This window comes from Ranitomeya imitator, chromosome 3 (genome assembly GCF_032444005.1).
Source record: "Ranitomeya imitator isolate aRanImi1 chromosome 3, aRanImi1.pri, whole genome shotgun sequence".
Classification (NCBI taxonomy): Eukaryota; Metazoa; Chordata; class Amphibia; order Anura; family Dendrobatidae; genus Ranitomeya; species Ranitomeya imitator.
In genome coordinates this window covers 578417591-578435089 of record NC_091284.1, presented here as the reverse complement: position 1 = coordinate 578435089, position 17499 = coordinate 578417591, and the positions used below count along the sequence as shown (strand labels likewise).

At 40.9% G+C, this 17499-nt stretch overlaps 1 protein-coding gene across 1 annotated transcript; it reads right to left on the bottom strand.

The window, feature by feature from the left end:
* Positions 1–667: 667 nt before the first annotated feature.
* On the bottom strand, positions 668–1753 carry LOC138672216 (G-protein coupled receptor 183-like). Its single transcript, XM_069760210.1, has one exon. The coding sequence runs from the start codon at positions 1738–1740 to the stop codon at positions 730–732; it is 1011 nt and encodes a 336-aa protein (XP_069616311.1). The 5' UTR covers positions 1741–1753; the 3' UTR covers positions 668–729.
* Positions 1754–17499: the final 15746 nt, after the last annotated feature.

The following is a 17499-nucleotide window of genomic DNA, read 5'->3' as shown; positions in this document are numbered from 1 at the left end:
ATGCTGGTTTCTCAGTAACAGAGAAAGGACTGGCAATGAAAAAGAACTGCTGGTCTTTGAAAGAGCTACATGTGAATATAAATAGTTTGAGGCTGAAATCCTGCTAACAGTTTCATCTTAGAAGGTTACTCCCATCTGCATAGTTTAATATTGTCAGATAATATCTCATGAACAGCTGCAAGAACTAACACTTTTCTTTTGTTTGTTCAGTGCCTAAGACACCGAGCACTGCGATCTAGCTTGTAAGTGCTGTACTGACGAGAATCAAGAAGTCACAGTGTGCTCCAACAATTCTGGCAAGTTTTAAGACGATGCTTACAAGCTCAGTAGATAAGATCTTGTAAGCACTGTGCATGTTCTCCTGTCTAGCAGTAGTGGTTGATCTCTAAGACAGTTGGATGTAAACAGATGAAAAGTGTGTAATATCTTAAGAACAGCTGAAAATGATAATAAAAAGTAAATTGTTTGTATTTCCAAGTACTCACTGACAATACCTATTTATGAAGATGGGAAGAACCCTTTATAGTTTTTTTTCTCATAAACTTCATTTATCACATATGGCTAATAAATGTATAATCCAGTAGGTGTCACATGAATGAGCGTGACAAAGATTAGGGTAAAATCTTTTTAATGGACTAATATATTTTTTGAGAAGTATGTTATATAACCTGAATTACAGGACCTATTGGACGTATACAGCCGACTTTCCCCAGTGGCATGAATTCTCTATCATAGGGCATCCAATGTTCCTTCCTGGCTTTCTCTTTCTGGAACCACTGTTGAAATTGATCCATTTCTTTTGAATATGCCGACAATCTTTCTTTTATAACCTTTCAAAGCAAAGAAATAGATGATAGGATCTATACAGCAGTTTATGTTCATGAGAGCCACAGTGATCTGGAGGGTCCTCTTGAACACCATACTTTCTTGGCAGGACGGTACATACAGTAATTTCCGTACTATGAATTGGATAAGAGTTATATGGTATGGGGTAAAGCATGATACCACTGCCACTAGCACAGTCATAATAACTGTAAATGCCTTGTTAAAATGTTGTTTTCCATCATTCTCCTTTAATAACTTGCAAAGTTTTATATTAATCTGGAGAGAACAAAAGACAATGACTCCTATGGGTGCAATATACCCAAAAACACAAGCTATCAGGATCAGCGCGGGCAGCATAGGAACTGTTACAAAGTTGAAGAATTCCATGCACCTCACAGAATTACCTATCACATGCGTCATTGACTTCAAAAGTAGTGGCACTGTCTGCAGGAACACAAGGCACCAAACTGCAACACTGATGTATTTAGCATTCCGGGCCTTCCTGAACCTTCTGTACTTTGTTGCATGCACCACAGCGATATAGCGGTCTACACTGATACAAGTCATAAAATAAATCCCAACATAGGTATTCGTATAGAAAATGAATGCGGTCAGTCTGCACATCCAGTCTCCAAAAACCCAATTGGAGCGTAAAATGTAATAGACGATACGTCCCGGTAGAGAGAGGGTAAACAGGGCATCCGAAATTGCCAGATTGATTATATAGATGTCAGAAGATTTCACTTTTTTTGTTCTCTTGATAATCAGATGAATGGCCAAAATGTTTCCGCAGAAACCAACGATTAACACAAAAGTGTAATACATTGGAAAAAGAATGCTCTCTGTGGCTGATTGACTGATGACTTGACAGTAGTTTCCATTTGTGGTAGAACTGTTATCCCATTGAAGATCCATTAAGTATTACTGACACTATAGGCATCTATAAGAAAAATCACTTTATCAGAGCAAAATCACAATGAAGCCTCAGTCAATAAAGTTACATTTTTGTCTGGAAGTGCTGGGTTACAAACATCATTATTTATTATGCATTGCTTATACAGCGCTATCATATTCTGCAGCACTTCACATGCAATATAGTATCTGCCCCCAATGGGACTCAATCTTGATTCCCTATCTGCATGTCTTTGGCTTGTGGGAGGAAACTGGAGAATCTGGAGTAAGCCCACACAAATACGGGGAAAACATACAAACTCCTTGTAGATGTTGTCCATGGTGGGATATGAACCCAGGACCCCAGTGCTGCAGAGCAACAGTGCTAACCACTGAGCCACCATGCTGCCCATCATGACCACTATTGTAACTGCCACAAGGGCCATCACCCAAATTTTGCGTAGCTTTCAATACAAATATGCCTTGCCATTATTTACTCTATGCAACTACATAATAAAGTAAGACAATGGCAGATTAAGATTAAAAACATACAGTTGTGTGAAAACGTGTTTACCCCTTCCTGATTTCCTGTTCTCTTGCATATTTGGCACACTTAAATGTTTCCGTTCACCAAACAAATTTACATATTAGACAAAGATAACACAAGTAATCACAAAATGCAATTTTTAAATTAAGGTTTTTATTATTAAGGAAAAAACCTACAGGCCCTGTGTGAAAAAGTTATTGCCCCCTCTCCTTTAAAACATAAATTAACGGTAGTTTATCACATCATTTGGAAGATGAGTTAAAATTCCCTAGCCGCACCCAGGCCTGATTACTGCCACACTTGTTCTCAATCAAGAAGTACTTAAATAGGACCTGTCTGACAAAGTGAAGTAGACCAAAAGCTCCTAAAAAGCTAGACATCATGCCGTGATCCAAAGAAATTCTGGACCAAATGAGAAACAAAGTAATTTGGGTATGTAAGTCTGGAAAAGGTTATAAAGCCATTTCTCAAGCATTGGGACTCCAGCGAACCACAGTGAGAGCCATTATCCACAAATGGCAAAAACATGGAACATTGTTGAACCTTCCCAAGAGTGGTCAGCAGACCAAAATTACCTTGAGTGAAGCAACAAGTCATCTAAGAGGTCACAAAAGACCCTACAACAACATCTAAAGAACTGCAGGCCTCACTTGCCTCAGTTATGGTCAGTGTTCATGACTCCACCATGAGAAAGAAACTGGGCAAAAATATTACGCATGCTAGTGTTCCAAGATGAAAACCACTGCTGAGCAATAAGAACATAAAGACTTGTCACAGTATGGGTAGAAAACAAGACTTTTTGGAGAATATTCTGTGGACTGATGAGACAAAAGTTGAACGTTTTGGAAGGTTTATGTTCCATTACATCTGGCATAAAAGTAACACAACATTTCAGAAAAGGAACATCATGCCAACAGTAAAATATGGTGGTGGTAGTGTGATGGTTTGGGGATGTTTTGCTGCTTCAAGACCTGGAAGACTAGCTGTGGTAAATGGAACCATGAATTCTGCTGTCTACCAAAAAATCCTGAAGGAGAATGTCCAGCCATATGTTCATGACCTCAACCTGAAGTGCACTTATGCAGCAGGACAATGTTCCAAAACACACCAGCAAGTCCACCTCCGAATGGCTTAAGAAAAGCAAAATTAAGTCTTTGGAATGGCCTAGTCAAAGTCCTGCCTTAATTCGATTGAGATGGTGTGGCATGACCTTAAAAAGGCGGATAATACTCGGAAACCCTCCAAATGAGGCTGAATTACAACAATTCTGCAAAGATTAGTGGGCCAAAATTCCTCCACAGCGTGTATTAAAGACTCATTGTCAATTATCGCAAATGCTTTATTGCAGTTGTTGCTGCTAAGTGTGACACAACCAGTTATTAGGTTTAGGGGGCAATCACTTTTTCACACAGGGCCCTGTAGGTTGGAATTTCTTTACTCTTAATAATAAACAACTTCATTTCAAAACTGCATTTTGTGGTGTGCTATCTTTGTCTAATATTTACATTTGTTTGGCGATCTGAAACATGCAAAAGAATAGGAAATCAGGAAGGGGCAAACCCTTTTTCACAAAACTGTATGACATTACAATAAAATAGATCTCTGTGGTAAACTGAACAATTGTAAAATCCTTCAACGTGTATGTATACAACATGATAATGAATGGAAAATGTGCATCTACCAACTCAACTCAATTATATGCTTAGTAGTTATTCGTTTTTGAGTTTGCAAAATCAGCTCAATTATATATGGTTACAAACTGGCACCTTATTCCTGATTTTTTTAATTGTTTTCTTTTATTTGTGTTGTGCAATTTGTTATAATTTAGACGTTGTTACTTGGATATATTTTGTGTAGTCACTAGTCTGTGAAAGATATACAGTAATGTGCAAAACTTTTAAGTGTGGAAAACATTTTGCAGCGTAAGGTCTCATACAGATAGTCATGGATCTCGGTAAGATTACGGACTGTCTGCAATACATGGACTGGTCTCTGGTCTTCCTACTGGAGCATGATGAGTTCATATATTTCTATGAAGATGTCACACTCCTGTCCAGTCCATGATCAGACCAAGATTCACAGACGTCTGCATAAGCCCTTAGAATGGCCTTTATAGTTTTTAGAGTTTATTTTTATCAATAAACAAGATAAAAATTAAATGAACAAAAACCAAAATCAAATCAATATTTGCTGTGACCAGCCTTTGCATACAAAACAGCATACATTTTTTTCTTACAGGTACACTCGAACAAAGTTAGGGGTATTGTTGTTATGATTAGGCAACTCAGTACCACAGTGAACATAGAGGTCAGAGCACATACAGTGATCTGACAATAATCCAAAAACATAGAACGAGCTCTGAGACGTGGGAACTCTGCTGACCGCAATCCCTAATCCTATCCAACAACACTAGAGGCAGCCGTGGATTGCGCCTAACGCTACCTATGCAACTCGGCACAGCCTGAGAAACTAGCTAGCCTGAAGATAGAAAATAAGCCTACCTTGCCTCAGAGAAATACCCCAAAGGAAAAGGCAGCCCCCCACATATAATGACTGTGAGTAAGATGAAAAGACAAACGTAGAGATGAAATAGATTTAGCAAAGTGAGGCCCGACTTTCTGAACAGAGCGAGGATAGGAAAGGTAACTTTGCGGTCAACACAAAACCCTAAAAACCACGCAAAGGGGGCAAAAAGACCCTCCGTACCGAACTAATGGCACGGAGGTACACCCTCTGCGTCCCAGAGCTTCCAGCAAACAAATAGATAAGCTGGACAGAAGAAAAGCAAACAAAATAGCAAAGGAAAACTTAGCTATGCAGAGCAGCAGGCCACAGGAACGATCCAGGAGGAAAACAAGTCCAATACTGGAACATTGACAGGAAGCCAGGATCAAAGCACTAGGTGGAGTTAAGAAGAGCAGCACCTAACGACCTCACCACATCACCTGAGGGAGGAAACTCAGAAGCCGCAGTACCACTTCCCTCCACCAACGGAAGCTTACAGAGAGAATCAGCCGAAGTACCACTTGTGACCACAGGAGGGAGCTCTGCCACAGAATTCACAACAGTACCCCCCCCTTGAGGAGGGGTCACCGAACCCTCACCAGAGCTCCCAGGACGACCAGGATGAGCCATATGAAAGGCACGAACAAGATCGGGAGCATGGACATCAGAGGCAAAGACCCAGGAATTATCTTCCTGAGCATAACCCTTCCACTTAACCAGATACTGGAGTTTCCGTCTTAAAACACGAGAATCCAAAATCTTCTCCACAATATACTCCAACTCCCCCTCCACCAAAACCGGGGCAGGAGGGTCAACAGAAGGAACCATAGGTGCCACGTATCTCCGCAACAATGACCTATGGAATACGTTATGTATGGAAAAAGAATCTGGAAGGGTCAGACTAAAAGACACAGGATTAAGAACCTCAGAAATCCTATACGGACCAATGAAACGAGGTTTAAACTTAGGAGAGGAAACCTTCATAGGAATATGACGAGAAGATAACCAAACCAGATCCCCAACACGAAGTCGGGGACCCACACAGCGTCTGCGATTAGCGAAACGTTGAGCCTTCTCCTGGGACAAGGTCAAATTGTCCACTACCTGAGTCCAAATCTGCTGCAACCTGTCCACCACAGTATCCACACCAGGACAGTCCGAAGAGTCAACCTGTCCTGATGAGAAACGAGGATGGAACCCAGAGTTGCAGAAAAATGGCGAAACCAAGGTAGCCGAGCTAGCCCGATTATTAAGGGCGAACTCAGCCAAAGGCAAAAAGGACACCCAGTCATCCTGATCAGCAGAAACAAAACATCTCAGATATGTTTCCAAGGTCTGATTGGTTCGTTTGGTCTGGCCATTAGTCTGAGGATGGAAAGCCGAGGAAAAAGACAAGTCAATGCCCATCCTACCACAAAAGGCTCGCCAAAACCTCGAAACAAACTGGGAACCTCTGTCAGAAACGATATTCTCTGGAATGCCATGTAAACGAACCACATGCTGGAAGAACAATGGCACCAAATCAGAGGAGGAAGGCAATTTAGACAAGGGTACCAAATGGACCATCTTAGAAAAGCGATCACAGACCACCCAAATGACTGACATCTTTTGAGAAACGGGAAGATCTGAAATAAAATCCATAGAGATATGTGTTCAAGGCCTCTTCGGGACTGGCAAGGGCAAAAGCAACCCACTGGCACGAGAACAGCAGGGCTTAGCCCGAGCACAAATCCCACAGGACTGCACAAAAGTACGCACATCCCGCGACAGAGATGGCCACCAAAAGGATCTAGCCACTAACTCTCTGGTACCAAAGATTCCAGGATGACCAGCCAAGACCGAACAATGAACCTCAGAGATAACTTTATTCGTCCACCTATCAGGGACAAACAGTTTCTCCGCTGGACAACGATCAGGTTTATTAGCCTGAAATTTTTGCAGCACTCGCCGCAAATCAGGGGAGATGGCAGACACAATTACTCCCTCTTTGAGGATACCCGCCGGCTCAGATACACCCGGAGAGTCGGGCACAAAACTCCTAGACAGAGCATCCGCCTTCACATTTTTAGAGCCCGGAAGGTATGAAATCACAAAGTCAAAACGGGCAAAAAACAGCGACCAACGAGCCTGTCTAGGATTCAACCGCTTGGCGGACTCGAGATAACTCAAGTTCTTATGATCAGTCAAGACCACCACGCGATGCTTAGCTCCTTCAAGCCAATGACGCCACTCCTCGAATGCCCACTTCATGGCCAGCAACTCTCGATTGCCCACATCATAATTTCGCTCAGCAGGCGAAAACTTCCTGGAAAAGAAGGCGCACGGTTTCATCACTGAGCAATCAGAACCTCTCTGCGACAAAACAGCCCCTGCTCCAATCTCAGAAGCATCAACCTCGACCTGGAACGGAAGCGAAACATCTGGTTGACACAACACAGGGGCAGAAGAAAAACGATGCTTCAAATCTTGAAAAGCTTCCACAGCAGCAGAAGACCAATTGACCACATCAGCACCCTTCTTGGTCAAATCGGTCAATGGTTTAGCAATACTAGAAAAATTGCAGATGAAGCGACGATAAAAATTAGCAAAGCCCAGGAACTTTTGCAGACTTTTCAGAGATGTCGGCTGAGTCCAATCATGTATGGCTTGGACCTTAACAGGATCCATCTCGATAGTAGAAGGGGAAAAGATGAACCCCAAAAATGAAACCTTCTGCACACCAAAGAGACACTTTGATCCCTTCACAAACAAAGAATTAGCACGCAGGACCTGAAAAACCGTTCTGACCTGCTTCACATGAGACTCCCAATCATCCGAGAAGATCAAAATGTCATCCAAGTACACAATCAGGAATTTATCCAGGTACTCTCGGAAGATGTCATGCATAAAGGACTGAAACACTGATGGAGCATTGGCAAGTCCGAATGGCATTACTAGATACTCAAAATGGCCCTCGGGCGTATTAAATGCAGTTTTCCATTCATCGCCTCGCTTAATACGCACAAGATTATATGCACCACGAAGATCTATCTTGGTGAACCAACTAGCCCCCTTAATCTGAGCAAACAAATCAGATAACAACGGCAAGGGGTACTGAAATTTAACCGTGATCTTATTTAGAAGGCGGTAATCTATACAAGGTCTCAGCGAACCATCCTTCTTGGCTACAAAAAAGAACCCTGCTCCTAATGGCGACGATGATGGGCGAATATGCCCCTTCTCCAGGGACTCCTTCACATAACTGCGCATAGCGGCGTGCTCAGGCACAGATAAATTAAACAATCGGCCTTTTGGGAACTTACTACCAGGAATCAAATTGATAGCACAATCACAATCCCTATGTGGAGGTAGGGCATCGGACTTGGGCTCATCAATTACATCCCGGTAATCAGACAAGAACTCTGGAACCTCAGAAGGGGTGGATGATGAAATTGACAGAAATGGAACATCACCATGTACCCCCTGACAACCCCAGCTGGACACCGACATGGATTTCCAATCTAATACTGGATTATGGACTTGTAGCCATGGCAACCCCAACACGACCACATCATGCAGATTATGCAACACCAGAAAGCGAATAACCTCCTGATGTGCAGGAGCCATGCACATGGTCAGCTGGGTCAAGTACTGAGGCTTATTCTTGGCCAAAGGCGTAGCATCAATTCCTCTCAATGGAATAGGACACTGCAAGGGCTCCAAGAAAAACCCACAATGCTTAGCATACTCCAAGTCCATCAAATTCAGGGCAGCGCCTGAATCCACAAACGCCATGACAGAATACGATGAGAAAGAGCAGATCAAGGTAACGGACAGAAGAAATTTTGACTGTACTGTACCAATGGTGGCAGACCTAGCAAACCGCTTAGTGCGCTTAGGACAATCAGAGATAGCATGAGTGGAATCACCACAGTAGAAACACAGCCCATTCAGACGTCTGTGTTCTTGCCGTTCAACTCTGGTCAAAGTCCTATCGCACTGCATAGGCTCAGGTTTAAGCTCAGGTAATACCGCCAAATGGTGCACAGATTTACGCTCACGCAAGCGTCGACCAATCTGAATGGCCAAAGACATAGACTCATTCAAACCAGCAGGCATAGGAAATCCCACCATGACATCCTTAAGGGCTTCAGAGAGACCCTTTCTGAACATAGCTGCCAGCGCAGATTCATTCCATTGAGTGAGCACGGACCACTTTCGAAATTTCTGACAATATACCTCTATTTCATCCTGACCCTGACAAAGAGCCAGCAAATTTTTTTCTGCCTGATCCACAGAATTAGGCTCATCGTACAGCAATCCGAGCGCCAGGAAAAACGCATCGATATTACTTAATGCAGGATCTCCTGGCGCAAGAGAAAATGCCCAGTCCTGAGGGTCGCCACGCAAAAAAAAAATAATGATCAAAACCTGTTGAACTGGATCACCAGAGGAGCGAGGTTTCAAGGCCAGAAATAGTTTACAATTATTTTTGAAACTCAGAAACTTAGTTCTATCACCAAAAAACAAATCAGGAATAGGAATTCTTGGTTCTAACATAGATTTCTGATCAATAGTGTCTTGAATCTTTTGTACTCTTGCCGAGAGCTGATCCACACATGAAGACAGACTTCTAATGTCCATTGCTACACCTGTGTCCTGAACCACCCAAATGTCTAGGGGAAAAAAAAGGCAAAACACAGTGCAGAGAAAAAAAAATGGTCTCAGAACTTCTTTTTTCCCTCTATTGAGAATCATTAGTACTTTGGCTTCCTGTACTGTTATGATTAGGCAACTCAGTACCACAGTGAACATAGAGGTCAGAGCACATACAGTGATCTGACAATAATCCAAAAACATAGAACGAGCTCTGAAACGTGGGAACTCTGCTGACCGCAATCCCTAATCCTATCCAACAACACTAGAGGCAGCCGTGGATTGCGCCTAACGCAACCTATGCAACTCGGCACAGCCTGAGAAACTAGCTAGCCTGAAGATAGAAAATAAGCCTACCTTGCCTCAGAGAAATACCCCAAAGGAAAAGGCAGCCCCCCACATATAATGACTGTGAGTAAGATGAAAAGACAAACGTAGAGATGAAATAGATTTAGCAAAGTGAGGCCCGACTTTCTGAACAGAGCGAGGATAGGAAAGGTAACTTTGCGGTCAACACAAAACCCTAAAAACCACGCAAAGGGGGCAAAAAGACCCTCCGTACCGAACTAACGGCACGGAGGTACACCCTCTGCGTCCCAGAGCTTCCAGCAAACAAATAGATAAGCTGGACAGAAGAAAAGCAAACAAAATAGCAAAGGAAAACTTAGCTATGCAGAGCAGCAGGCCACAGGAACGATCCAGGAGGAAAACAAGTCCAATACTGGAACATTGACAGGAAGCCAGGATCAAAGCACTAGGTGGAGTTAAGTAGAGCAGCACCTAACGACCTCACCACATCACCTGAGGGAGGAAACTCAGAAGCCGCAGTACCACTTCCCTCCACCAACGGAAGCTTACAGAGAGAATCAGCCGAAGTACCACTTGTGACCACAGGAGGGAGCTCTGCCACAGAATTCACAACAATTGTACAATTATAGTCAGTTTTATGCGTGACCAATTATATGAAACAGGTGATAATGATCATCATTTTCGTGTTTAGTTTGAAACACATATTAACTGAAACAGAAGCAGATGTGTAGGAGGCTTTAAACTGGGTAAGGAACAGCAAAACTCAAGCTACAAATTGGAGGTTTCAGGTTTTTATATCACAGGTAAATATAGAGCATGGCAACAAGACATACTGTGGTTATACTGCCCCATCAAGGTCTATCACTCAAAGATTTCAAGGAAGACTAGAGTGTCATATTGTGCTGTTCAGGCTGTTTTTGAAGAAGCACTAAAAAAAGGACAACATTAACAACCACAGATGCAGTGATCAGCCAGTTAAACTTAGTGCAGCAGATGAAGTACACATCATGCTTTCTTCGATTCTTAATTGTAAGATGTCCAGTAGTGCCATCCGGTGAGGACTGGCACCAACCACTAGGACCCAGCTACAACCATCTACTGTTCATAGAAACAAGCCCAAGTAACTCAACAATAGATGGAAATATAGGGACTACAATGCCAGAATAATGACTTCAGATGCGATAGACTAATGAGTTCAAATTTGAACTATTTGGCTGTAACTGAAGTCAGATTGTGCACTGAATGGCTGGAGACCAGTATTCTAATGAGTACCTGCAGGTAGTAATTATACATGGTAGAGGTCCATTGTAAGTTTGGGGCTGCATTTCAGCCAACAAATTTGGAGATTGGGTCAGTGTTAATGGTGTCCTCAATGTTGATACCAGGCGGCTGATTGGTTCAAAATTTATTCTGCAGTACTACAATGACCCCAAATATACAGAGTAAAGAAGAACAAGGAGTCCTGGAAGTGATGGTATGGCTCCCATAGAGCCCTGATATCAACATCATCGAGTCTGTCTGAGAGTTAATGAGGAGATAGAAAAATTTTCACAAGCTTACATCCACAGAAGATCTCTGCTTAGTTCTCCAAGATGTTTCGAACTTCCACCTGCCGAGTGCCTTCAAAAACTGTGTGCAACTGCACCTAGAAGAATTGATGCTGTTTTGAAGATAAAGCGTTATCGCACCAAAAATTATTGACTTTCCATTTTGTTAATTGATAAAAATAAGCTATTAACATTTGTATCTTTGAAAACATTCTTACTTTGCAGAATTTTTTTCACACCTGCCTTAAACTTTTGCACAGTACTGAATGTGTGCCTTTAAGATAGAGCGTTCGTTGACCCTCCCTTAATGTTCTACAGAATTCTGCACTGAATAAACTGTCCTTCAGTGCTTTAGCCCTGTAAAATGAACCTCATCGGTCACTAAAAGAGTAACTGTATTATCTATTACGGTACTTTATATTTGAAGATGCAGCTTTATAAACAGAACTTCAACACATTTAAGCCAAAACTTTGTTTTGGACATGACTATACAAAACCACTAAGGGCAGGTTAGGAGAAATTTTAAATTCTTCTGAAAATAAAATACCATAAGTTATTTAATATTACTATTCCTAACACTAGCATGGTAAAAGGAAACATATAAACTTACCCGCAATCAAAGTGTCCGATGTGCAGAACCTGAAATGTACTTTGGTAAGAAACATGTCGTGTGGAACTTAAGAATAGTGCATATTTCTTGTGGTTCCATTGGTTTCCTTTTCTGTTTAGTATCTGTTTCTCCAAACACGGTAAAATATATCCAATTTCTACAAAGGTGATACATACACTCCTCAACATTGAACATGCAACACCAAGAAAGGAATGTCGTGGGTCTATGGAAATCACATGATCGATAGACATGTTAAAAAGCATGCAAATGATGAAAAAATGGAAACGCAATTTTCAAAACATCTTGGTTTATTCAGTTTTGAGTTTGAGTGTCACGAGCTGAAATAGAAATACCAGGGTAATGTGGATTTATGATACAATATGTGCTACTGATTTGCACACATTCCAAATGATCTAATGAAAAAGTGGTTTAATATCAATGCGTTTTAGAGTCCATCTGACTCCTCCCTCAGGACAACTACAAATGAAAAAAAAACAGTTTTTAATTAATATAAACCCCATAAACAGAAAAAATTAAAGAACGTCAAAATTATGTTTTTTACTTAGCCGCAATTCCAAAAAAAGGCTGTAATAAGAGATCAAAAAGTCACATCTATATCAAAATGGTACTAATAAAAATGTTGTCTTTCCCTGTAAAAAATAAGCCATCACACAGCTCCATCATCAAAAAAATAAAAATGTTACAGGTCTCGGAAAATGGTGACACAGTCTCTACAATTTTATTTTTTTTTAAACTTCTGACTTTTTTTTCACCCTTAAAATAATAACAAAACTGAGCTCTGGGTATCACTGTAATTGTATTGATGAGCAGAACCATATTTCATGGTCATTTTTACCACAAAATATACACCATACAAACTATTCCCCAAATACAATGTCAGAATTGCATTTTTTCACAATTTCACTGCACTTTAATTTTTTTCAAATTTTCCAGTACACTGTGTGGTAAAATGAACGGTGTCAACTCGTCCTGCAAAAAACAAGTTCTCATTTTGCAATGTGGACAGAACAATAAAAGAGTAGTTATGGCTCTGGGAAGAAGGAGAGGAAAAAGTGGAATCGCAAAAATAGATATTGGCCGCGGCATGAAAGGGTTAAATTCATGTACTGTATATAAATATATAATTGTGAACTAGTTAGACTCATATTAAATCTAAAGATGTTTAAACATGCTTTCATCTATTTCAAGAGGACATAACTCTTCTGTTTCATCTGAACCATCTCTTCTGACTTTCAGTGCTTCTGTGATTACTTGATCAAAAGATGGGCTGAATTATTCCTTACCTTTATAACTATGTGACAGGAGCTGCGTAATCATCATCAATAAGTGTGATGGTAGTTATTTTGTGTCACCTTGATTAACTACACTTCCTTTACACATTCACAATACAGTACAGCCTAAATTATTTCAAATGTTTCAACTTAGCGTTAAAAGCTGTCACCCTTTTGTGGACAAAATATCAAGTAAATTATAATGTGATACATAGGTATGGTTTAACTTTTTTATTTGATCAGTTTAGCTAATATAGATTTCAATAGAAAACATATGGAGACAATAAGGACCTCTTGATGCAATATAAATCGCTAATATGAAGCACAAAATACTTAACCAAGTAGAAGTAGTATTTTTCCCTCTGTGTCTGTATATGAGAATGAGAAGGGAGTGGGGAAAATGCAGTTTATGATACAGTCTTTCTAACAAGGCTGCCTGTGCTATCCATGCTGTGAAAGGGGTGAGGAAGTAGCTGGGGAAGACAGCTCTTTGGTTATTATTACATGGTTCAGAGCTGAAAGCAAAAAAGTTAAATATTATCTGTATTTCTGTTAAAATATTCAGATGAAAATTTTCAGATCCTACAAATTTAAGGTGTTGTCTGGTCATAGCGAAAAAATATAATCAATAACAGATCAGCCACACTGATCAGCTATTACAAGCTCCTGCAGCTGCTAGATGCAAACATATGGAGCCGAACTGCACACCTCCATACAATGTGTAGTGGCTGCTGCTGAGTGCTGCAGAACAACTCCTATTCCTTTGACTAGGACTGCAACTTTCTGATATTGATGACCTATACTAAGGATAGTTCATCAATACTGTACATTATGGTCTGCGAACCCTAGTAATGCAATTTCTATCTATTCTTTGGGTTTCTTTTGTATTCTTATTATAATAATATTTTTAAAACACGGTTTTTAAAAAATTATGTATATATTTAAAAATAGCTTTAAATGTAATCCTAAACTAACATTTTTTTTAATATCTTAAATCATGTAGTATATTAAAAATCTTTTAGTCACCAATCATAGCAGCTTTTTTTCTTATTGTATTTCAACTGTTGAATATAAAATATATCGAACATTTATTCTAATAAATATAAAACATTTAGTTCTGGTGCTGTGCTGCCTTGGGTGCAGAATTGCGTGTGCAGCAGAATATTTTCGCTCGTATTCCGAACAGCTGCTTGAATGAGGCCAGACACTGAGAAGCTTGTTTCTTAGACACCAAAAGTGGGAGATCTGCCTCTTTAAGCAGCGGCTAAGGTGTTTCTGAGGAGAACCAAGGACAGCACAGGAGACCCAGATGCTAAGCAGCATTATATCATGGTGTGTGGTGGTATATACAAACCCCTGATGTTGGCGAATGTCTGGAACTTGAACAAGGCATTGTATGGACTGCTAGGGGACGCAAGAATGATTATTGACTATTGTGGTCTGGAGTCTGATTTTTTTGTCTGGTCTGGGGTCTTATTTATTAAGGAGATTTTTGCCTGTGATATCAGGTTTGTTGATCCTTGCCATGGATCATTTGCAACAATTTTTTTCCTGATGTGTATCTTAAAGGTACCTTCACACTGAGCAACTTTAGAACGATAATGATAGCGATCCGTGACGTTGCAGCGTCCTGGATAGCGATCTCGTTGTGTTTGACACGCAGCAGTGATCAGGATCCTGCTGTGACATCGTTGGTCAGAGCTAGAAGGCCAGCACTTTATTTCGTCGCTGGATCTCCCGCAGACATCGCTGAATCGGCGTGTGTGATGCCGATCCAGCGATGTCTTCACTTGTAACCAGGGTAAACATCGGGTTACTAAGCGCAGGGCCGCGCTTAGTAAGCCGATGTTTACCCTGGTTACCATTGTAAATGTAAAAAAAAAAAAAAACACTACATACTTACATTCCGGTGTCTGTCGCGTCCCCCGGCGTCAGCTTCCCTGCACTATGTCAGCGCCGGCCGGCCGTAAAGCAGAGCACAGCGGTGACGTCACCGCTCTGCTTTACGGCCGGCGCTTACACAGTGCAGGGAAGCTGACGCCGGGGGACGCGACAGACACCGGAATGTAAGTATGTAGTGGTTTGTTTTTTTTTTACATTTACAATGGTAACCAGGGTAAACATCGGGTTACTAAGCGCGGCCCTGCTCTTAGTAACCCGATGTTTACCATGGTTACCCGGGAACTTCGGCATTGTTGGTCGCTGGAGAGCTGTCTGTGTGACAGCTCTCCAGCGACCACACAACGACTAAACAGCGACGCTGCAGCGATCGGCATCGTTGTCTATATCGCTGCAGCGTCGCTTAATGTGATGGTACCCTTAGTCTTAATTTATCCCTACCATTATGTATTTATTGCATTTATCAATTAATAACCTTTTTTTTTTGTTTTATTGAAATATAATTTATTGAAAGCCCTTCACTGGGTTTCTCATATTTTTTTGCTCTTTTCCCAATTGAACTCTCTCTTATACAGTTTTCTATATATTGTCAGTTTAGGGGTTATTGGTAGAGATTTTCATAGGTTGGTTGATTAAGGGGACAGGCCTAGGGTCTAATTAAGGAATCTAGTCTCTGGTTTTATTAATTTAGAGACCTCATATTTTTAATTAAGAGATTTGATAAATTTTGATATTTTATGGTCTAGTCTGGGATCTGAAAAATGTAGAGGTCGTGTTTAGAAGGTGAGTGAATTTTGAGCTAAGAAACATTTTTGTTTGCTAGCATTCTATGTGGTGGGACACTTTTATGCTTTCCGTTTTGGCCACGTTGGCTACAAAGTGCCCTGCCGATTACAACTGCTATTATTTACTTACAGTATTTAACTTTAAATGTAAAGCATACTTATTCAGAGCTGAAATGTGATTTGTATATGTACAAGAATAAAACAGTGCGTTCAGGAGAGTATTATCTATTGAAATTACAGGGAAGATTACTGTTAAGCAACAAAGGGAGGGAGTTTGAAGAGAAAAGTTGATTGATCCACGGGACAGTCTCCTAGCAACTGTGCTTAGGATTCATATAGAAGGATGACTCAAGACTGCATAGATCCATATTCGCCTGCAGCCTACTAACATCCACAGTAACCAATCTGTACTTATGCTTCACATTTTATACCCAGACAAATGAAGTCTCCAAAAATGCAGCACAGTGGCTCACCCAATTGCTTTGCAGCGCTGGGGTCCTGGATTTAAACCCCACCAAGTACATTGTCTACAAGGAGTTTGTATGTTCTCCATGTGTTTGCGTGGGTTTCCTCCGGGTTCTCTGATTTTCTCCCACATTCCAAGGCATACTTACAGATGGGGATTGTAGATTGTAATTAGGGACAGTGATGATACTGTCTGTAAAGCGCTACAGTATAGGGTAGTGATATAAAAGTGCAGCTGAGGGGTGAGCAGAAGGCCTGGTTCACCAACACTGGAGAAATATCTGTTGAAAAAAGTGCAATATCATATATGTGTCTAAGCAAATTAAACATTGACAAATTCCCCGGACCAGATGACATTTATCCACAGATGCTGTGGGAATTAAACTCTTTATTTGATAGACCACTGTACCTGATATTATTAGACTCTCTTGTAACAGGGGTGGCACCACAGGATTGGAGGATGGCTCATGTGGTATACATATTTAAAGGAAATCTGTGACAACTTTTAACCCATCTAAACTATTATTATTGTATGCCTCATGTCAGATGACTTGTTGTTGAGAAATCATCTTTTATCACTTTATGTAAATGACCTCTTTCAGCCTATGGGGAGGATGCTGCCCGGAAGATAATTCTGCCCCAGAGCTTATTTTACATGAACGAAGAGTTACTAGTGTGATGTGTAATGGCTGCTCTCCTGATCTCACTGCAGACCTGTGTATGGGTATAACTGACAAATCTGCAGGTTCCTCTCAGTTTCAGCTTCCATCTCACAGGCAGAAAGGGTTGTAATATTGTTGCAATGTAGGAGAGCTGCAAAAATTTGTTTGCAAGAAGACAAATTTCATTTCTCCTGTTTTGTGTTAGTTACATGTCTCACTAGTAAGTCCTCCTTCATATAAAATAAGCTCTGGGGGCAGAGTTATCTCCAGGCACCATACACCCTGGAGGTGGTCATATGCATAAAGTGATAAAAGTTGATTTCTCAACAACAAGGCATCTGATATGAGACATACAGTTACCAGTCTCCTCAGCAGTCTATAACATGTATACCCATATAAATAGTTTAGATATGTCAAATGAGGTGACAGATTCCTTTTAATTAGGGTAAGGAGGTGGATCCAGGCAACTACCATCCGGTAAGCCTGACCTCAGTAGTGTACAAAGTTTTTGAGGGCATCATCAGAGA